This window comes from Oreochromis aureus, linkage group 7 (genome assembly GCF_013358895.1).
Source record: "Oreochromis aureus strain Israel breed Guangdong linkage group 7, ZZ_aureus, whole genome shotgun sequence".
Lineage (NCBI taxonomy): Eukaryota > Metazoa > Chordata > Actinopteri > Cichliformes > Cichlidae > Oreochromis > Oreochromis aureus.
Genome location: NC_052948.1, coordinates 56,183,654 through 56,203,491, shown reverse-complemented (window position 1 = coordinate 56,203,491; position 19,838 = coordinate 56,183,654). Strand labels below are relative to the sequence as shown.

The 19,838-nt window shown below is 38.4% G+C and overlaps 2 protein-coding genes across 2 annotated transcripts; one reads left to right on the top strand and one right to left on the bottom strand.

The window, feature by feature from the left end:
* Window positions 1–12: 12 nt before the first annotated feature.
* On the top strand, window positions 13–11,545 carry gnsb (glucosamine (N-acetyl)-6-sulfatase (Sanfilippo disease IIID), b). Its single transcript, XM_031732975.2, has 13 exons — window positions 13–791; window positions 2,184–2,243; window positions 2,841–3,044; window positions 3,424–3,489; window positions 3,569–3,667; window positions 6,156–6,323; window positions 6,416–6,498; window positions 7,763–7,881; window positions 9,750–9,853; window positions 10,019–10,120; window positions 10,196–10,306; window positions 10,893–11,003; window positions 11,098–11,545. The coding sequence occupies exons 1-13, from the start codon at window positions 600–602 to the stop codon at window positions 11,251–11,253; spliced, it is 1,575 nt and encodes a 524-aa protein (XP_031588835.1). The 5' UTR covers window positions 13–599; the 3' UTR covers window positions 11,254–11,545.
* A 2,940-nt stretch (window positions 11,546–14,485) lies between these two features.
* Window positions 14,486–18,815, bottom strand: mrps24 (mitochondrial ribosomal protein S24). Its single transcript, XM_031732988.2, has 4 exons — window positions 18,563–18,815; window positions 17,133–17,210; window positions 16,403–16,514; window positions 14,486–15,017 (listed from the first exon to the last, which is right to left on the bottom strand). The coding sequence occupies exons 1-4, from the start codon at window positions 18,602–18,604 to the stop codon at window positions 14,734–14,736; spliced, it is 516 nt and encodes a 171-aa protein (XP_031588848.1). The 5' UTR covers window positions 18,605–18,815; the 3' UTR covers window positions 14,486–14,733.
* Window positions 18,816–19,838: the final 1,023 nt, after the last annotated feature.

Genomic DNA, 19,838 nt, shown 5'->3' with positions numbered 1-19,838 from the left:
CCTGGATCCTCATCCTGTTGTCATGTCTGCTGAACATCGATCACTCTGCTGTTTTGTTTAAGGGAGATGGCGTCCATGTCATGGCAAAGATAATAAAAATAATTCAGATTTTTGAATGGAAATCCTTAATACTTAAATAGCCTAACGGTGCAATGATGTTAGCATCAAAAAAATTTTTTTTTAAATACCTGCAGCAAAATACTCGTGAATAATCGTCTTATTGGTGATATTTCAAGGGGCTCACATTTTTCAGCTGCGGGATTAGTCAATCTTTTATCTCGTCATATTTCAGCATTGGTTTTGTTATGCTTGGTGACTTAACGTCACTATTAAACTTAAATAAATGCAAACTAAAGTAATAAAAGCACTGAAGCCGTGCTGTACACGGTGTTCTCAGTCCTCTCTCCTCCCACCCAGTGTGATCATATGACTGCAAACTCTTAATCCACTTCCTCAAACTTTAAAACTACCAGTGTGTCTGTCCGGTCCAGCCAAATCACGCTCATTTTACAGCAAACCTCCCCCTGTGCAGGAAAGCAAAGCTGCTGAACGGCAGCGGTGGCTTCGTGTAGCACCAGGCCCGGCGCTGTGGTGTCTCAATGGCAGACCTGAAGATCAGAGCTGGTGCGACCAGAAGCCCACAGAGAGGAGGAGGACACTCCGCTGCCCTGTCCCTGGTCACGCTGCTGTCCGCGCTGCTCACCTGCCCTGTCAGGTGTGCGGAAAGCGACAAACCGAGCAACATTATCGTCGTGCTTGTCGACGACCAGGATGTTCAGATAGGTGGGATGGTGAGTGAATTCACTCTAGAAATATACAACCTGTCATCCGTGTCGGTTCCTCAGAGACTTGACAGTTTCTGTAGTGAGGTCATGCACTGCTCATACTGTTTGAAACGTCCTGTTTATAGTCACCTGATACTGAGTTTAGACAAACACACGCTCTTTTTTCTTTCTGTTTTGCGGGCTAGCTCTCAGATTTAACCTCCTCAGTGCTTTGAACCTGTTAATCAGTTAGTTAAATAGCTGAACTGTCCTAGCTGATGAAAGAATTACAAGGATTGTGGGAAATGTATGACTTTTGAGAAAGACAGGCTGGATATATAAAAAATAATAAAATTGAACAAATAAAACTAAAAATCAGAAAATGCAATTTATGCAAATTTATTAAAGCTGGAAAGTCAGTACATTCAAAATATGAGATACAAGTGTGTGGTCACAGTATTGATCTGAGACTGAACTTAAAGGTCATTTTTGTAATTAGTTTGTACATATGTGTTAACTGAAAATGTCATCAAAGGTGGTTGTTGGGCTGGTGTGAGGCGATAGTGCACGAGTGTGCAACCCACACTCTAAATACATTTTTTTCTTTTGTCAGGCATCATTGGAAAAAAGAACGTGTTTTTATAAGTTGCAGCGTTAAATGATGGCTACAGTATCTTGTGGTACAAGTTGATATTACATGAGAGTACAGCCAGGCCCGAGGGCCTAGGACCTTCAGTTGATATCTCTTCTACACAACATGCGGATGTTTTCTACATGAAATAATAGCATTTTTAATGAAATTTTGTTAGGACCTTTACTTGGTTTTGGAATGAATCTATTTGAAACTCTGGAAGTTACAACAAGCATTTTTAACCCAAATGTTATGTTCAGCCTGCTAACATGCTCGGAAAGCAGATGGGTTCTGAAACAATTGCTCAGTTAACTATGTTCCTGTTTTAAGTCCTACATCTGTTCCTGTGTGTATTTTTGCTTATAAGTGACGTGCAACCTTAAAGGTCCCTCCAGTATAAGCACATTTATGTTTGCAATATTTTTCTCAGAATTGAAAGCATTTTTTTTTTTTTTTTTTTTTTTTTTTTTTTTAAGGAGAACTCTGGATGGGGAATGCACTTAATGTATTTTCAAAAGCTGGTACCTGTTCTTATTAGGTCCTGAGAGATTCTTTACCAGATGTTTGGAACCACCAGATATTTGAATAATCCACAAAGATCCATTCACAGAAAAATGGTCAGCTGATCAAGTGTTTAGCTAAAAGAGATTACTTTATGCCCCTTTCTACTAGATGTTTCGACAGTAGTTAATACTGTCATAATGTTTTGACTTTGTGCTTATAGTATCTATTACTTTTCCAGTACTGTCATTATGGTGTGAGTCACTTTGTCTGTTTCTATTGCACAGACACCAATGAAGAAGGCAAAAGCCTATATAGGAGACGAAGGAGCGACATTTGTGAACTCTGTGAGTATCTTATGCAGTACATATACTTTTACTAGACTACATTTCACAGGGAGACATTTTTTTTCTAATTACAATATATTTTACGACAGTTGTAATTACTTGTAGATTGAAGTGTCACACAATAAATCACATTACAAGTTTATGAAACAATATATGTTGGTAAAAATTAAACCACTGGTTCCCAAATGTACTTATTATGACTTCCTTTTACAAGTGTCTACTTGGGGAATCCTGTCATGTTTCGGATGTGAGCAGTTTGACTAACAAAGAAAAATTCTTCTCTTGAAATGTCAGAGCAATTGGTGGGAATCACAGACAAATACAATATATAATATTCTGATATGTTGCCCATGGTAACGAAGATATTATGATAATAATGAATCAGATACATCAAATCTGCAAAACCACATACATTGCAAGACAATAATCAAAGATATGGCACAAGATGTGTGTATGAAAGCAAAACTCAAATGTTCTTGAAGCACTGCTTGCACCAATGATTACACAATAAATGAGTCGCACATCCTCCTTTCTGCTGTCACGCTTCTCTCTCTCTCTCTCCCTTTCCCCCTGTTCTCACTTCCTCCTCCTGCGAAGTTCACAGTCACGCCACTGTGTTGCCCCAGCAGGAGCAGTATTTTGACAGGTCGATACCCTCACAATCACGAGGTGAGAAACAACTCCCTCAATGGGAACTGCTCCAGCCTTCAGTGGCAGAAAGGCCCCGAGGCAGAGGCCTTCCCCACTTACCTCAACAAACTGAAATACCAGACGTTCTTTTCTGGGAAATATCTCAACCAGGTTTGTACATGTATATACTTTTATAAGCATTAAACACCTCTAATTGTTTCCAAACTTCAAAACACACAGGCAGTACAATGAATACACCGTGCTTACAACTGATTTTTCCTGTATTAAATGTTGTAATATTGTTGGGAGCCCAACAGAACTAGTGTTTGTGTTTCATTTTATTCACTCACGTATTTGGCAGAGACTGTGACATATTACAGTCAGCAGATACAGCGAATGGACATACACAAGTCCCACAAGGCGACTCAACAATGATCACTGACTCATTACAAAACAGTATTCTGCAGGACTGTCTGTATGAAGCCCTGAAGATGCTTGTTACATCATTTCTCTTGAAGCCGACTGAGCTAACTGTACCTTCTGCTTTCAGTATGGTAGCAAAGCAGCAGGAAGTGTTGGCCATATTCCACCTGGCTGGGACCAGTGGCATGCACTGGTGAGTCACAAGTAACACGTACATGCACAATTTCTCCTAAGTACTTCTGTCATGACACCTTTTACTGCATGATTTACAGGTGGGGAACTCTCAGTACTACAACTACACTCTGTCAGTCAATGGGAAAGAAGAAAAGCACGGTGACAGTTACGAGGACGACTACCTCACAGACCTCATAGTGAGTAGTAATCAGACCCTCAGATTTGAAGTGGAGGGAGTTCTTTACGTGGTTTATGTGGTTGATTTATCGTTGGTGGTTGATTTACCTGACTCTTATTTTGAGCGTTCAGTGCTAACCAGCTAGGTGCTGTCCTTGACATCATGCGTGATATTACTTGATATCATTCAGCCGTCTTGAGTCTCTTGTCATTGGTCAGAAATCCTGCAACAATGAGCTTCTTCCCCACTAAGTTTCCATCCCTACTGCACACTTGTTGGAGACCTTGTTTTGTCCAGAGATTATCTGTGAGCTGGAGGACCTGGAGCAGGCTGAGATCTGTTACCTCATACTTCAGCTGGCTTTGCTGTGCTGAACATGAAGCTGATTACATTTTAGTTAGTGTCATAATGTACTTATTGAATCGTTTAACGAAGTGTAGCTCCCTTCTTTACAACAATTGTATGGGGGTGAATTTTTGTGGAACTTCTAAGTATTGGCAGTAGAGCCATGGTTGCTTTAACAACTTGTTGGCTATAGCTATAGCTGCCAGCCATCTGCTCAGCTTCACATATACTGATTCATGTCACTAAACTGGACCTCATTTCTAATTGAATTATCTGAAAATAATATGAACTGCTGTCTGGTACAGACTATCCAAGAAGTTTTGGTGGCTGAAATTCTAATATTTTATTACTAATACTTTGCAAAAATGAGCAGGTATGCCTCTGTGCGGTTTGTTAAAGTCAGTGGTGGTTGGTTGTTTTTTTGTTTTGTTTTGTTTTTTTAATGGTGAACACACATGCTTGTGCATGCACATGGATATGCTTTCTATTTATTACTGCCACACTGTGGGAATGTGGCAGTAACAGTATGTGGGAAATATTGTATGTTTTGGGACATTTGAGGGTGAATTTACAAAAGAGGGTATGGGAAGAAGGTTGTTCACCTCTGCACTCTGTCAGCTGCTGGCATAGAAACATAAAATGTGGTGTTTTTTCTGCCAGTCAGCATTGTGACAGGTTAATCATCAGCTAATGCAGTAGCTGGCGATAGAGGGATGCAAGAAAGAAGCTAATATTAGAAAGGGCTATTTAGTTTCTGTGGGACGCATTACATTTTGAGTAAATTCAGTCTGAGTAACTGATTTTTAAAAAGAAAATTTTTTTTTAAAGTTTTGGTAAAGATGTTTGGTTTCTTTGCGTTTATATTTAAGGTTTAAATTTCACGCACTTGCTGCTTATCAGGTGACTCAAAGAATTTGTTTATCTTACTTTAAATTTAGTTTATGAGAGCTGAATGATCTTTGTCACATGTGCTGTTGTCATGACTGCTTGCAACAAAGAGTAACAGTGGAGAGAAAGAATTGGTCCAAGGTGTGGCTTCATATCATGAAGAAAGATGATAGTAGTCCTAGTTTTAATGTCTGTAAGCCATCAACACCGGTTCGAAATGTCAGTGATTTGCTGACACATTCATCCACACAACAGGGAAAAGATGAGATTCAGCATGAGAACTTCTGTTTTCCAATCAAGTTTCATGTCTGTTACCGAACATAAATAGCTCATATTATAAAAATAGTCCCACATAGATAGGTTTGGTATCTTTTTTTTCTTCATAAAATTCTGTTCTGTAAAACAGGGAGGGAGCATTTTTTAGCCTTCTAACCACCACTGCCCCACTGGCTAGTAAGCTGACATGTGAGTGATATTTGACATTCAGCATTTGTTGATGTGTTACATCAGTTTTGCGCTTCTAACTGTTTAAAGATGATGAGATAAAGAGCTGGAAGTCTTGAAAACAGTTTTCTTTTATGGCACAAAGGGGAAACGTACATGAAACCTAATTAACAGGAAAAGATGTCATTGAAGTTGACTGTCATCCTTGAATTTTACAGTTTGTGCATTCATACTGTAAAAATTCTCTTATTTTCTATTTTATAAGCTAATATGGTGTTGGCAAAGATGTCAACTTCACACTTCACAATATAACTTTGTTAACCAATGTATGATCGTTGGCTATGTCCATATTTTATATGGTTAACAAAATAAGTCATTTGCGCCCTTAGAGTCATTTGAATTTTTGCAAACCCTTGCTGCTTAATATTTCACTTTCATTTTGACTTGAAGCTGGTTCTGTTGTGCAGCTGCTGTCCCACTGGCCAAAGAAAGCAGTAGTTTATGTGTATATATGGGCTCTCATACTAACTGATCTATAAAACTTAAACTTAGATGGCAAAAACCAAAAACTAAAATCAAAATTACATTTCAAATTGGGAAAAAGAGAGTAACAGCCTGGAACGGTGCACTGTGGCTTTTGACCAACTGTATTTTTACATCCCTGGGTGATAATGACTTTCAGATGCCACTTTTGTAGCTTACATCATACATTTATACAGTTGGTGTTCATTTCTTTACAAGTCTGCTTGTTTTTGCCTAAGCTAAGCTTTTAAAGAAATGTAAGTTTTGCAGCAGTCATGTAATAAGTCTGTGCCTGTTTGTCAATCCAGCTGAACCGGTCTCTTCACTTCCTGGATGACAGGAGCCCTCAACATCCGTTCTTCCTGATGCTGTCCCCTCCAGCTTGTCACTCCCCCTGGACTGCAGCGCCTCAGTACCAGAAAGAGTTCAAGGATGTCCAGGCCCCTCGAGATGGCAGCTTTAACAAGCCAGGGAAGGTATGCCTTTTCAAGAATGTTATGCTATGTGTTATGTGTCTGGGTTTTTAATTTTGTTTCTAATGAATCTTTTATTTTTGTGAATGTTTTAGGATAAACACTGGCTGCTGCGCCAACCTCTTAATCCGATGCCAAACAGCTCAGTCACCTTCCTGGATAATGCATACAGGAAAAGGTACAATTGTTAAGCGTACGTCTCTTGCATGAAAGCGCGTAGTTCTTAGAAGACAAAGTCAGAATAGTGTCACCACTGTCAAACAAGAAAATGTAAAAAAATGGTAAAACTAGTTTTGTTTTTGTTTGTTTTCTTCTGTCTTCCTCGTCCCCTCACCCCAGCCTGGTTCTGCCAGAGGTTTCTTCCTGTTAAAAGGGAGTTTTTCCTTTCCACTGTTGCCACTTTGTTCATAGAGGATCATCTGATTGTTAGGGTTTTCTCTCTGTTTCTTCTGCATTATTGTAGAGTCTGTACCTTACAATATAAAGCACCTTAAGGCAAGCGTTGTTGTAATTTGACACAGAATTGAATCGAATTGTAGTTTTAACCTCATGAACCAGCAGGGATAAAGCCATTAATACATTTTGGCTGTTAGAAGCTTTCGAGTTTGAATGCTGAAACTGGCCAAAGAGAAGTTAGGAGTTGTCTGTTAGCATACTACGTGCTTTCTTACTCATCCTCTCTGTAAAGATTTTAATTATGGACTTTTTAATTTTGTCACAAACCTCCAAGTGATTTCACAGAAAGACAGAGGTCCTTGAGACTGCCCTCATTTTAAATCTAGCATTGTAAAGATAATTCTGTCATATATGATGATAAATTTTTGTCTGAAGTGTAAATCCTGACCCACATCAAATTTTACATACTTCTCCATAACAGAAATATGAAAATTGAATGAAAACAGGTTAAAATTTTTGTTTCATTTTGCAGCTTTTTCTTACACAGAAGATTCTGGAAATCACTCTGTAAATCAGAAGACACAGCAGAAACTTCTTTTTTTTTATCAGTTATTTATTCAACTACCTCAGAGTTTTCTGCATGATGCTTTTGAATTTTATGGTATTGTATTTTTTAAAATATGGAAAGTGTTATCATCCTCCATATTCGTCTTCAGTGGGGTTGTTGAGGTCAGCACCAGAGCTTTTTTTTTTTTCTCCCATAGATAAGAAATATTAGGAATTGACTTAGGAAAGGACAAAGCCTTTCTTCAAACTGAAGTATAATAGAAGAAATTAGAATGGGTACTCATTGTTTGGTCCTTTTTGGTCTGAAATTACATAACACATAAACAATTGCTTGAAAAATTAGCAAATGACTAATAAAAGTTATGAATACATGTAAAATTTGTTCCAATGGGTTCAGGAAAGCAAAATTCCACACTTGCAAACAACTGCAGACATTATACCAGTTTAAACAATTTAGAAAAAAATTCTGTCTCTGGCAGGTGGCAGACCCTGTTATCTGTGGATGACATGGTGGAGAAGCTAGTGAAGAAACTTGACAGTATAAAGGAGCTAAACAACACCTACATCTTCTACACTTCAGATAACGGCTATCACACAGGTCTGTCTTGATAAACTCCTCCATTTAATCTTAGATTAGTTCCTGCTGTGTACCTTCTGTCTGTGTCATCTTGAGCTGGATTTATACTGCTGGGTTACAGAAGACAGTTTAATTTTGAATTTTTAGCCTCCTGGCTGCATTGCATAAATGCAAGTCACCAAAACATTTTAAGTTGCTTTTAGGCCCTTTTTTATGGTTTGTTTTCTTCAAGAAATACCATGGGTAATACAAAATAATTCAATTTAATTCAATTCAGTCTATTGATATAGCACCAAATTACAACAGCAGTCACTTCAAAGTGCGTGTAATGTGAAGGTCCTACAATAACACAGAGAAAACCAGAACAAAAGAACATCCCCTGTTGGCAATAGTGTGAAGGAAGAACTCAGGAAAAAACCTCAGGCAGAACCAGGCTTAGGGAGGGGCATCCATCTACCACAACCAGTTGGGGGTAAGGGGAGCAAGACGGGAAAAAAGACACACTGTGGAAGTAAACCAGAGATTAATAGTAATTGATGACTAAATGCAGAGTGATGTATGAAAATATAGTGAGTTAAGAAGAAATGAGGGATAATTCAGGGTCAACTGATCCATCCCTAACTAAATGCTTTATCAAAAGTCCCTCTCCCTCTTAAAGAGGGTGTGTGTTTCCTGAATCCAAGGTGGGAGCTGATTCCACTGGAGAGAGGCATGGAAACTGAGGGCTCTGTCTCCATTCTACTTTTAAAAAACCATAGGAACCATGAAAACCAGCAGTCTGACAGTGAAGTGCTCTATTGAGATGATATGGTACTATGAAGTCTTTAAGATGGGCCCTGATTATTCAAGATCTTGTATGTGAGGAGAAGGATTTTAAAATTGAGTCTGGATATAACAGGGAGCCAATAAAGAGAAGCCAGTACAGGAAAAATAAATCACTTACTGTAAAGACACCACCCGACTCCAGATCATTGTCATGCACATGCGCTTCTAATAATGCTGAGAGATTTGTAAAAAACTGAATCTGAGGCACTCTGCTGAACATATGTAATTACAACATTTCTATATCCCAAGTATCTTTTATGTTTAAAAAAAGAAAAAGTCTTCAGATTGGTTTATCTTATATGAATGATAAATATAATAAATATATTGACCAATGACTGATCTGTCTGTATGGGATTAGTTCAGTCATAAAACTGTGCAAAAACTACAAAAACCTGTAAATAAACAGTAATGACTGCAACAAATAATCACCCAACTGAATGAAATAATTATGTTAAAGCATCTGATGTTGTTTTAAAAACAATAGCAGGTAAATTGTTTGTTACAGGTTACATTTGTGTTCCCCAGTCTGACCTGAGAGCATATAGGTATTTGCACAGTCACCTGCCAGTTTACTTTGTACACCTTTCTTTGCATTGAAACCCCTTTTAACTACAGCACTGCCCTAATTATTTATGGCATAGATTCAACAAGATGCTGGAAAAATTTCTCACGGTTTGTTCCGTACTGACACGATTATATCATACAGTTGCTGCAGATTTTCATCCACGATGCAAATCCTCTATTCCACCACATCCCAAAGGCCATCAATTATGTGGTGAATGGAGGCCGTCTGAATACAGTGAACCCGTTGTCTATAAACCAGTTTGAGATGATTGAGCTTCGTGACGTGTACATCAGCAGTATCTCAAATACTCAGACCAGTCCATCTGTCACCAACAACCATGCCATGTGCAAAGTCACAGAAATCACCTTTCGTCCTCATTCTGATGCTAAGTTTGAACTTCAGCGAGTCATCTTGACCATTCCTATATGCCTAAATGTCTTGAGTTGCTGCCTAGTGACTGATTAGATCCACGTGTAATCGGCTGTACTTGCTGTTCCAGGTCAGTTCTCGCTGCCCATTGATAAGAGGCAGCTCTATGAATTTGACATCAGGATTCCGCTAATGGTCCGCGGTCCTGGCATAAAACCCAAGCAGGTGCTGCAGGTCAGAACAAAACTCACACACACACACACACACACACACACACACACACACACACACACACACACACACACACACACACTCCAGCTGGTGAGAAGCATATTAATGTATCTGGAACTGTTTTTATTTCTCTCCATTTTTGTTCCTCATGATGCTTTATTCTTCCAGGCTCCAGTACTGAATATAGACCTGGCTCCCACCATACTGGACATAGCTGGGGTCAACCTGTCGTCTGTGAATGTGGACGGGCAGTCTTTCCTCGCTCAGATGGTCAGCTGCTTCTTCACATGGACTCTCACTTTTTTTTTCCCCACATGTTAAATCTTAACCAAAATTTTATCTTAGGCTCCTTCATTGCGTAATGGCACCGCACGACCGTACTTCCTTGTAGAGTACACTGGAGAAGGACAGCCAACATCAGACCCTACTTGCCCTAAATTAGGCCCAGGAGTATCTGTGAGTACCTACCAAAGCAGGCTTCCTATTCTGGTCACCACTGAAAGTAACATGCTTCCAGTTTCCAGTAATATTATAATCTCTGATTGAAAAAGGGGGAAAAAAAAAACCCTAAAAAAGTTATTAAAAATAATTCCCTTTTTTCTCTTCAGTGTCAAAGTATTATGATCCCAAAAAAAGGGAGCTGAATACAGTATAAGTATTTTCTCAGCCTTTCCACTGTTTTCCTCTTTGCTTTTTTGATAATGCACTGAGGGAAGACAGGATGCTACTCACTACTTGGCTTATAATAGAAACTAGACTATAGCCTGGCTCTATTGAGGTTCATGAAGTCAGTACACAGTAATTGAAGTCAGTTAATTGTTCAAATTCTATTAATGGCTTGAGTTAATTGTCCAAATTTGTAAGGAAATTTCCAATAAGTGCCTTTTAATAGCAAATTCAGAATAGATGGCAATTTTCCTAAATGGAAACAACTGTGGACTAGAGCCTAAAAATAGACTTCATGTCGCAGCAAAACGTATTGCTCCTGTTGATTCTGAAAGTTTGTTGAAACCTTCACTGTAACATTTTTCACTGTCTTTAGCAATGTTTCCCAGACTGTGTTTGTGAAGACGCCTACAACAACACGTATGCCTGTGTCAGAACTCTGGACAGCAAAATGAACATGCAGTACTGTGAATTTGCAGACAGTGAGGTACACCCGGGACTTTTTTTTTTTTTTTTTTTTGGACACATTTTAGTGAAAGTAGATGTGAAGCTTCTCAGTGTTTTGTTTTGTCCCCCCCAAGTCATTTGTAGAAGTCTATAACCTGACGTCGGACCCGCATCAGCTGGAGAACATCGTGAAGAAGGTGGATCCCTCCATCCTGCAGATCATGAACCAGCGACTCATAAAGCTCCAGTCCTGCGTGAGTGACAGCTGCCGGGACTACAAGCAAAAATAAGACCACCAAAGAAGCTGCCAAACGATGACCACACCAAAGTCTGAAAGGAGGGTGGGATCAGTTTGTCCAAATTTTTACACATATTAGATGAGATTCTGACAGGAAAGAAAAACATGGTTGAAAAATAAAGTGACTGGTGGCTGTATTTCACTTAACTGTGTCAGTTTCAGGGCCCAGAGTCATTACTTTCTTTGGAAATTTGCTCTTTTGATGACAGGGACACAAATTATGCAACTTGTTTATATATATATATATATACATACATATATATATATATATATATATATATATATATATATATATATATATATATATATATATATATATATGAAGCCACCACTAGAAGTTTGGTTAGCTTAGCCTGTATATGGGGAAGACAGCTTGCCTGTGTGCAATGATAACGCAATCAACATTTCGTACTATATATCAGTAAATAGAGATGGATTGACATATCTGGTAAACACTGATATCAGCCAGTATCGACCTTGTTGATTGTTATCAGCGTGTGCACGCATTTGCACTAAATGTTCAAAGATTTAAAAATCTAAAAGACTTGTTAATTTTTTTATATGATGCCCAACATAAAAAGCAAGAAAAAAGACAACAAAATAAACATTACCCAATCGTTATCAGATATAAGTCAAAATGTTGGATTAAACATAAGTACTGGAAAAGGATTCACAGTTGGTGTATTATCAGTGTACTTTTCCTTTTACGAGTCAAAATTTCTGCCATCTTTCTGAGCCACGCTCATCTATCTTTTCTTGTAAGTTTACTTTTGTTTTTCAAAGGCGCTACATGTAAGCTCAGTGTTATGGCATTCCTCTACCTCTCCATCAAGTCTCTGCAGTGAAATGGTAGACCTTATTCTGCACTCTTGGTGATCTGCTGGAAGTTGTAGGAACACGCTTACCAAAATTGGCAGCTGGTGGAGAACTGGCTCATCTACTGCTATGCCAGGCTCACCAAGACTGCAGAGTGCAAGGACTAAGTCCAGGTTTTGGAGAGACTCAGTGGCCAGTCTTCAATTAGAAAAACATTAGATGGAAAAGAGTTAGCTGCTTAGCAGTGTCTGAAATTCCCATATAAAATACTTGGGTAAAGCACCTTTAAGATAACCTTCTTTCCCCATGCTGTCATGTGTTTGTGTATAAAATGCAATTTTCAGGCATAGTCAGAGTCTTCTGAACATTTCACCATTCTCAGAAACACAAAATGTTGGATTCTTCTTCTGACTTTGATTGTGAGCAGTTAAGAGAAAGGTTTACTGCTACACTGGAACTGTGACTCATCATCATCATCGTCGTCGTCTTTGAAGAGTTGGTTTAACATTCTAGGGTTTCATTTAAATGCTTTCCATGAGTTGGGTGAAGGGATTAATATGATTTCACTTTTTTTTTCATTCAGTATAAACATACCAACAATCATTAGTTAGCTAGCACAGAAAATTTAAGCAACTGCGTGTAAGTAGGTTTACACATGGTTATGCTAATCTGACCAAACCAAAAGCTGCTTCTAACTGTATAATGTGGAGATGTATTGTGTCAATATTCTTTTTTTTTTTTCTGTGGCAAAAGCTTAGTTTCCATAAAAGATCTTTGTACTCATAACTGTCTCTGCAACCCTTTCAGTGAAAGACAACAAAGTCTGAAATCTTCACCCTGTCCTGTATCCAGTATAAGTTGATTTTCAGTATTGTGCCTCAGATTTGAAGAAGGAACTCGGCTTTTAAAAAAACTGAACTCTTTATTACTAAGAGCCTTTTTTTAATTGGTAGCAGGAACACATGCTGATATTTTTCATGTTTTCTTATTGCAAGGAATATATTAAGGGAACTTTTGCACAGTTATGTTTAAGATGAACACTTTAATCCTGTCTGCCTTATGTTCGCACTGATGAGGTGCATGTGCCTTTAAAATGTGAACAAATCTGCACTGTGATGAAACTGATTAAATTAAATGAAACATTTAAATGAACTTTTTTTGTAGGTTTCCATCTTAATGTGATGTTATGGTGGGTTCAAGTCAATTTCCTTGGGGGAAAAAAAAGTGTACATTTTATAGCTGGCCTAGGTAGAGTTACCTGTGCTTACACCAAGGTTGACATTTGGCACAACAGAGCTCTGATTCTTTTTTTAGCCTGGCTACAGAGCTGAAAAGAAACCTGGGGTTATTCTCCCTTTATTTATGTTAGTTTCCTTAATCACTGATGAATAGTAAGATGTCCTAGTTTTGCAGAGGATCTCTGATGTGTTGGCTTCTTTCACGCAGTGAAGATGGAATGCCATTAACAAGATAATCAACCTTTGTGAGATTTAAGTTCAGGTAGTGTTGTGTTGGCATGTGGCTTTGGAGATCATAATAGTGGAGGAATCAATTAAAGACTCTGGATTGAAAACGAGTGAGACATGTTTCTAAAGACTGTAGTCTAAAACAACACAACCACTAGAACCCTGCAGAGGACTGGGCTATGAAGCTGCAGACGAAGAAATCCTTCATCACAGAGGAGACACCGTGAAGCCAGGCTGAAGTATGCCAAAGGCAAACTGAGAAAGATTATACATACTGGAAGCACATCCTTTGGTCAGATGAGAAAAAACTAGAGCTTTGATATACTAATTTTTTGTGAAATAATTTTGTTTTTGTGTGCAAAGTAAAATAATTTAATCATCCAAAAATTTTTTAAAAAAAAGGTCAGATCGCTTTGTCATCTGCAAACATCACATTCCACAGAAACTCCTGCCTGACCTCATCTGTCAACCTGCCCATCAGCATTGCAAACATGAAGGGACTCAGAGCCATCCCTGATATCTCTTTAATCTCACCCTGACTATGAACCCCTCGGTCACTCCTACTCCACACCTCATCTAACGACCTTGAAAAGAAAGAAAAAAAAATCCAACATCATTCTTTAAAAAGATATGGATGGATGGGGGCTTTTCCATTGCTGAAAAAAACCCACTCAGGGTAGAAATGTTTCTTCATAGGATAAAGGTGATCAGAACGACCCTCTCCTTTAAAATGAGAGGTGAACCCAAATCACGACAACAATGCCACACAGCATCCCAGAGCACTGGATCTTCTTCCGGGAGGGGTTAGAGGTTCAAGTATTTCTTTTGTCACCTGTCTGTAAATCTGCTGATGACACAGTGTTTGATGTGTTTTCACATTTTAAATACTCAAATATGTGCAGTTATGTCAATTTCCTTAGCAAACCAGCACTATAAAGTATCTCTTAGAACTCAAGGTTTTGGTCATTTATTTAACATCAGGAACAAGAACTGATGAGCATTTTGTAGAAACCGCAACAGGTTTCACCATCTAATTTTATAACAGTGATCCCCTTTCTCCTAACTTAAAACCCTTTTGAGAACATAAATAAAACAAATATTTGAAATCTGCTCATTCATTTTTCAGAAATCAAAAAGGTAGAAACTGGTAGCACTACTATCTACAGAGAAAATGGTTACGGACAGTTTAATCAGAGGTACTTGTACACAATCTTATCCTGCAGGGTCTGAATCTCTAACTTGACAGGGCATTTGTAGAAGTGTGACAGCAGTGACTCTGTATAGCCAATCAGGAAGTAAAACTTCTGTGGTGGTAACTTCTGTAGCATCACTGCGCACACATTCAGTAAATTGCCACGCCTTTTGATGACAATCTCATTGGCCAGGCACCCGTGGAACGTCCCAAACATGAACCTCCGAATGAAGACGTCTTCTACAGTGCGTTCAGCTGCCCCGTCCTCTCCTTTGAGGTTACCTATCAGCAAGAGAGAAAAAAAACTGGAGCTGTCATGAAAGATCAAGAGGAATTTGGACTGAATTACACATTAGCTGCCGCTGATTGACAAAAATGTGCAAACGAAAAGAACACTGCCTCTTCAGCAAAATATTTATTAATAAGGCTCACAGTCACATCAGACAACATAAATATTATTTTAAGTTTCTTTACCATGTTTAATATTATGTTTAGAGATATATTTGAAAATATAATATATTTATTTTTAGGCCTTAATTTTGCTTAAATTATGCACTTTCTGTAATAAACTGCAAACACCATACGCAGACACTGAAAAGTATCAAAAGACAGAGAAGAGTTTGATGAAGTCTAAAAAGATTATAAAATGAAAACACTAGTTGCTGCTGTCTGGCTGTGGAGAGCACAAACATCATGACTCCATAAATTGTTTCCCACAGAATGAAATGAACAGCAGCCAAGTGCAGCAGGGAAAAGCTGTGTGCTCGGCCTCACTTCAATAATCTGAGACACTGAACTGGACCTGTCCCGTTCGTGCTGCAGTTTTGATGAGTGAAATTCTATTATTTTATTGCTCTGTTGTTTAGCATGTGTATGGTAATTAACTAATGACTAATGTGATAAATTCTGGTTCCAAAAAGCCAACAGGGTTGCAAGTAAAATACTAACATGGAGGCTTCAAAATGCAGAGTCTAAAACCAACAGGTGATGTCACAGTGGCTACATCCATTGGTTTTCTTTACAGACTATCATTGCATTCCATATAAAAGGAATGCAATGATAAGTCAAAAATCAGCTGTCTCTCCAGCGAGTCTCTCATCTCATGGTCAGACAGGGCCAAACCTCATGGTTTGAGAACAGTTAGAGATAGATGGTGGTTCTCATTCTTCTATGCAGCCTACTCAGTTCTCCACTTGCTGCAAATTCTAGACACTAACTGGAGAGGCTCAGCAGTGACTAGTCAGCAAGCTGGAAGGTAAACATGATACGTGAAGCGCTGGGTCTTGCCAGCTTTTCTCTTTGAAGGTGCTTGATTGCTGTGGTTCTCTTGAACAGATGAAAATATTTAATCAAATGCTAAAATGAGTTTTGACTTGGAAAATGTGTTGGACACACTTTGAAAACATGGAAATGTTTCCCAGTATCAGTGTGTGGATGGCCTGTGCACAACAAGCTAAAGTGCATAGTTTGGTTGGACTCAGTGATGATTGGTATGTAGTCTGAGAGCTATCCACACCAGGGAAGCACAGAATGCTAATGCTTCCTCAATGACTGCTTCCATAAAAATCACTGAGGTAACTAATTCATGACCAAATACGTAAGAGGACAGTGTGCATAAAATCAAATGTGCGTAGCGAGAGCATATTCTCAATCTCAGTCATGCTCACTGGTGTGCTGTGACAGCCATCCTTTGCGGTGGCCAATGTGGTGAGGATGATGCGCTTGCTCATAGGTCACAGGTTTGTCTCCTTTCCCCACTCGGATACGAGCGGCTCGATTCTGTATAAGAGAAAGACAAAAGAGCACCTCTTTGGTTTATTTGGAGCAAACACTATCAGACACATTGACAGTTAATAATCTATGACAACCTAATTGCCTTTGTAAAAGCAACAAAAAAAACTCAAATTACTATTTTTTTTAAAATGGTTGTGACCTCTAAACCACTCTGACTGTGGCTCTGGTAAAGTATCAGAATACTTCAGGTGATAGAGCAGCAGGTTTATAAAAAGTCAAATAGGAAATAGGCATTTGGATAGTTTGTATCTATCACTCTAAATGATTATATGGAGATGTAAACAAATTTGTTAAAGTATGTTTACAATGAAAACAAAATTAATATATACAAAATACAATACTATTCCCATAAAAGTAAATACTGCCCAGAGACCAGAGAGGGAGCTGCCTCAGGAGAGATATGTGCTCTCCAAATGCTTTATCATTATATTCTACATCTGCAACAATACTTACTTAGATTTTATTTTATTTTATCATCCCTGTGTTTAAAACAAAATGAGCACTGATGTAACAATATAGAGTGTGAAAGTTAAAAAGATAAACACAATGTTAAACAGTTAGTGTTGCTGATACAACAGCCCTGAGACGGCCAAGGCCGCTTACCTTGCAGCACGACGCAGTAACATGGAGGCCCCTGCTTCCAGAGAGGCTGCACAATGAGCTGGACCAAGCTAAGGTGCTCTGCGAAACAGGTAAGGCAGTGAGAGTGAAAACCAGTGAGTAAGTATTGAATTGATTTTCAGAAATAATTTCAAAATCAAAAAAGGTACATCTGGCTTCTCCCTTATTTCCCAAAGGGGATGTCAAAGCACGTGGCTCAGCATGTTTGACTTAGCAAAGATAAGCTGGAAGTCCTTGCTGATGCAACACTCCCACTTAGCAGGAAGAGGTGTTGGGCAAGTCGAGGCTTTGTAAAACACTGAAATGTCTGAAGCAATTGTGCTTGAATTGTAATACCTACTGACCACTCTGGCTTTCATTACATCTGCTAATGCTAGTCTGTGAAACAGTGATGTATGCTAGCATTGGACAAACAAGAATACTTACTAAAACTAATAACTTATTACTGCAAATAATTATAATCGAGACATGTTTTGCTGAAACATCCGTACAAACATAAATATTTGGATCATGACAGCAAGCTGTGACTGTAGTGAACAGTGTGCTTTAGCGAATTTTATTTTCTTCCTGTGTTAACATGCAGAGGCTGTTTCAGTTGCTTAATAATGTAGCGCAAAATATTTCAAACCAAGTTATGAAGGTAAATACAAGGAATTGAGATTCTGACTCAGGCCCTCTTGTCTAACACCAGTCTCTGATCTCATTAATGCTCTTCTTGATGAATGGGCAATTATTTCCACAGACAGCCTCCCAAGTCTTGTAGGAAGCTGATTTTGCTGCAAAGGTGGAGCAACTCTCCACTAATGCTTATGGATTTAGCGTGGGATGTCATAGATGCTCCTGTGGGTGTAATGTGCAGGTGGCACAACACTTTTATCCATATAATGCATCTCTGCAACACAATGCACAGATGTCTTGGACATTGTGTCAGAGATGTTGTATCATCAAATCATAGCCAGTCCAAACTAGTGGGCTGTATTGTGAATTATTCCTATTGCAAATTGTTTTAAAGCTGTTTAATAACGAATTGTTAAAAGGTATTTGTCGACATCTTAGTTGCCGTTCTTAGTGTTCAGAATGCAGTTTCAGATATTTTGATAAGGCAAAAGGCTGTTATAGATGTTTCCATGTTTGATAATTCAGGTTCGTAGTGCCACAAACAAACACGCTTGGCTTCTGTGGTCATACAACGCAGTAGTAACAAACTGACACAAACTTTTGCTACGTCTGACATTTTTGCTATTTATCACTTAGGCAGCCAAGAGCAAGTTAGCTAACCCCTAGCTTAAAATTGTTATATAAAGCCTAACCAAAACGTAGCGCTAAATTAATGGGTGCACGCCGATAGCTACACGGTCAACAAGACTTAATGGAAATTAATTAAATGTTACGGTTTAAAATGACTTTCTTACCAGCACCCTCACGCTCCCTATGCTGCTCAAGGACGCCGCCATGTTTTCTTCAAACGATTAACTTGTGGTACTAAACTACAACACAGCAGGCACTCTGTTTATTACTGTATAAATAGCCGAAGCTTTTCGAAAGCTCAGGAATAATCATAACACGTAAAAATAACAAAATTAACGTTTCTATACTGAACTTGAGCTGTATACTGGAACTGTTTGTTCCACAGGCAGTTTCCACAAGTTTCCACCGGACAACTATTAACCTGAACCAACCGGAAAGAGGGAAAATAAAAGTTTTAAGGTAGTTAAACATGAGCGATATTTTAGAATCATTATTATTGACATTATGCTTTAAGAACAAGGAAAATTGGATGCAAACACACAGTTTAATGTACAGTTTAATTGTTAAATTTTTCCTCACAACATTTTCTCTTACGAGTTGTTATTTAAAGCAAGTTAAAATTCCTGTTTTTAACAGATGCATTTTAAAATATACATTTTTGTTACCTAAAATGTACTCTTTAGTTTTTCCTTCTAATTTAACCATAGTCGTTCTTGTAATTATTAATGATTAATTTGCTTTAAAGATTAATATTATTATTGTGTATAATATACATTAGTACAAAAATTAGTTTTGCATACTTGAGTAATTTTATAGTTATTATTATGTTTCTGTTATGTATTAAGTGTGCTTTATTTAAAAAGAGATTCTTTGAAACCATATACCATATTTGAAAACATATGTCACTTTTCTTGCGATTATTTGTGTTCGTTTATACTTTTGCTTTATTTATAGTGGGTCCACACTGCAGTGGTTCGCCTAACAAGTGAAGGTCAGCCTAAAGTAGCTTAGCCCAGCGGTCCCCAACCCCCGGGCCTCGGACCGGTACTGGTCCGTGAGTCGTTTGGTACCGGGCCGCGAGAGTTGAGGCTCAGGTGTGAAATGTATGGTTTTCAGGGTTTTTATCGGTTTTCAGCGTTATTTTGTTATCGTTTTTATCGTTAACTCGGTTTTCCTGGGTCTTTTCACGTGTGTTATGAATAAATCTTCTTTTTTTCGGTACCGGCACTAGTTTTATTTTGTTGTATTTATCCGCGACACCTTATTGCCGGTCCGTGAAAATATTGTCGGGCATAAACCGGTCCGTGGCGCAAAAACGGTTGGGGACCGCTGGCTTAGCCTATCTGTGCTATTAAAAAATAAATACATAAATATGAGTCAAGAACTGAAAAGGGACATCCTAAATGCGTGATTGTTTCGATTTTGTATGTATTAAAAAAT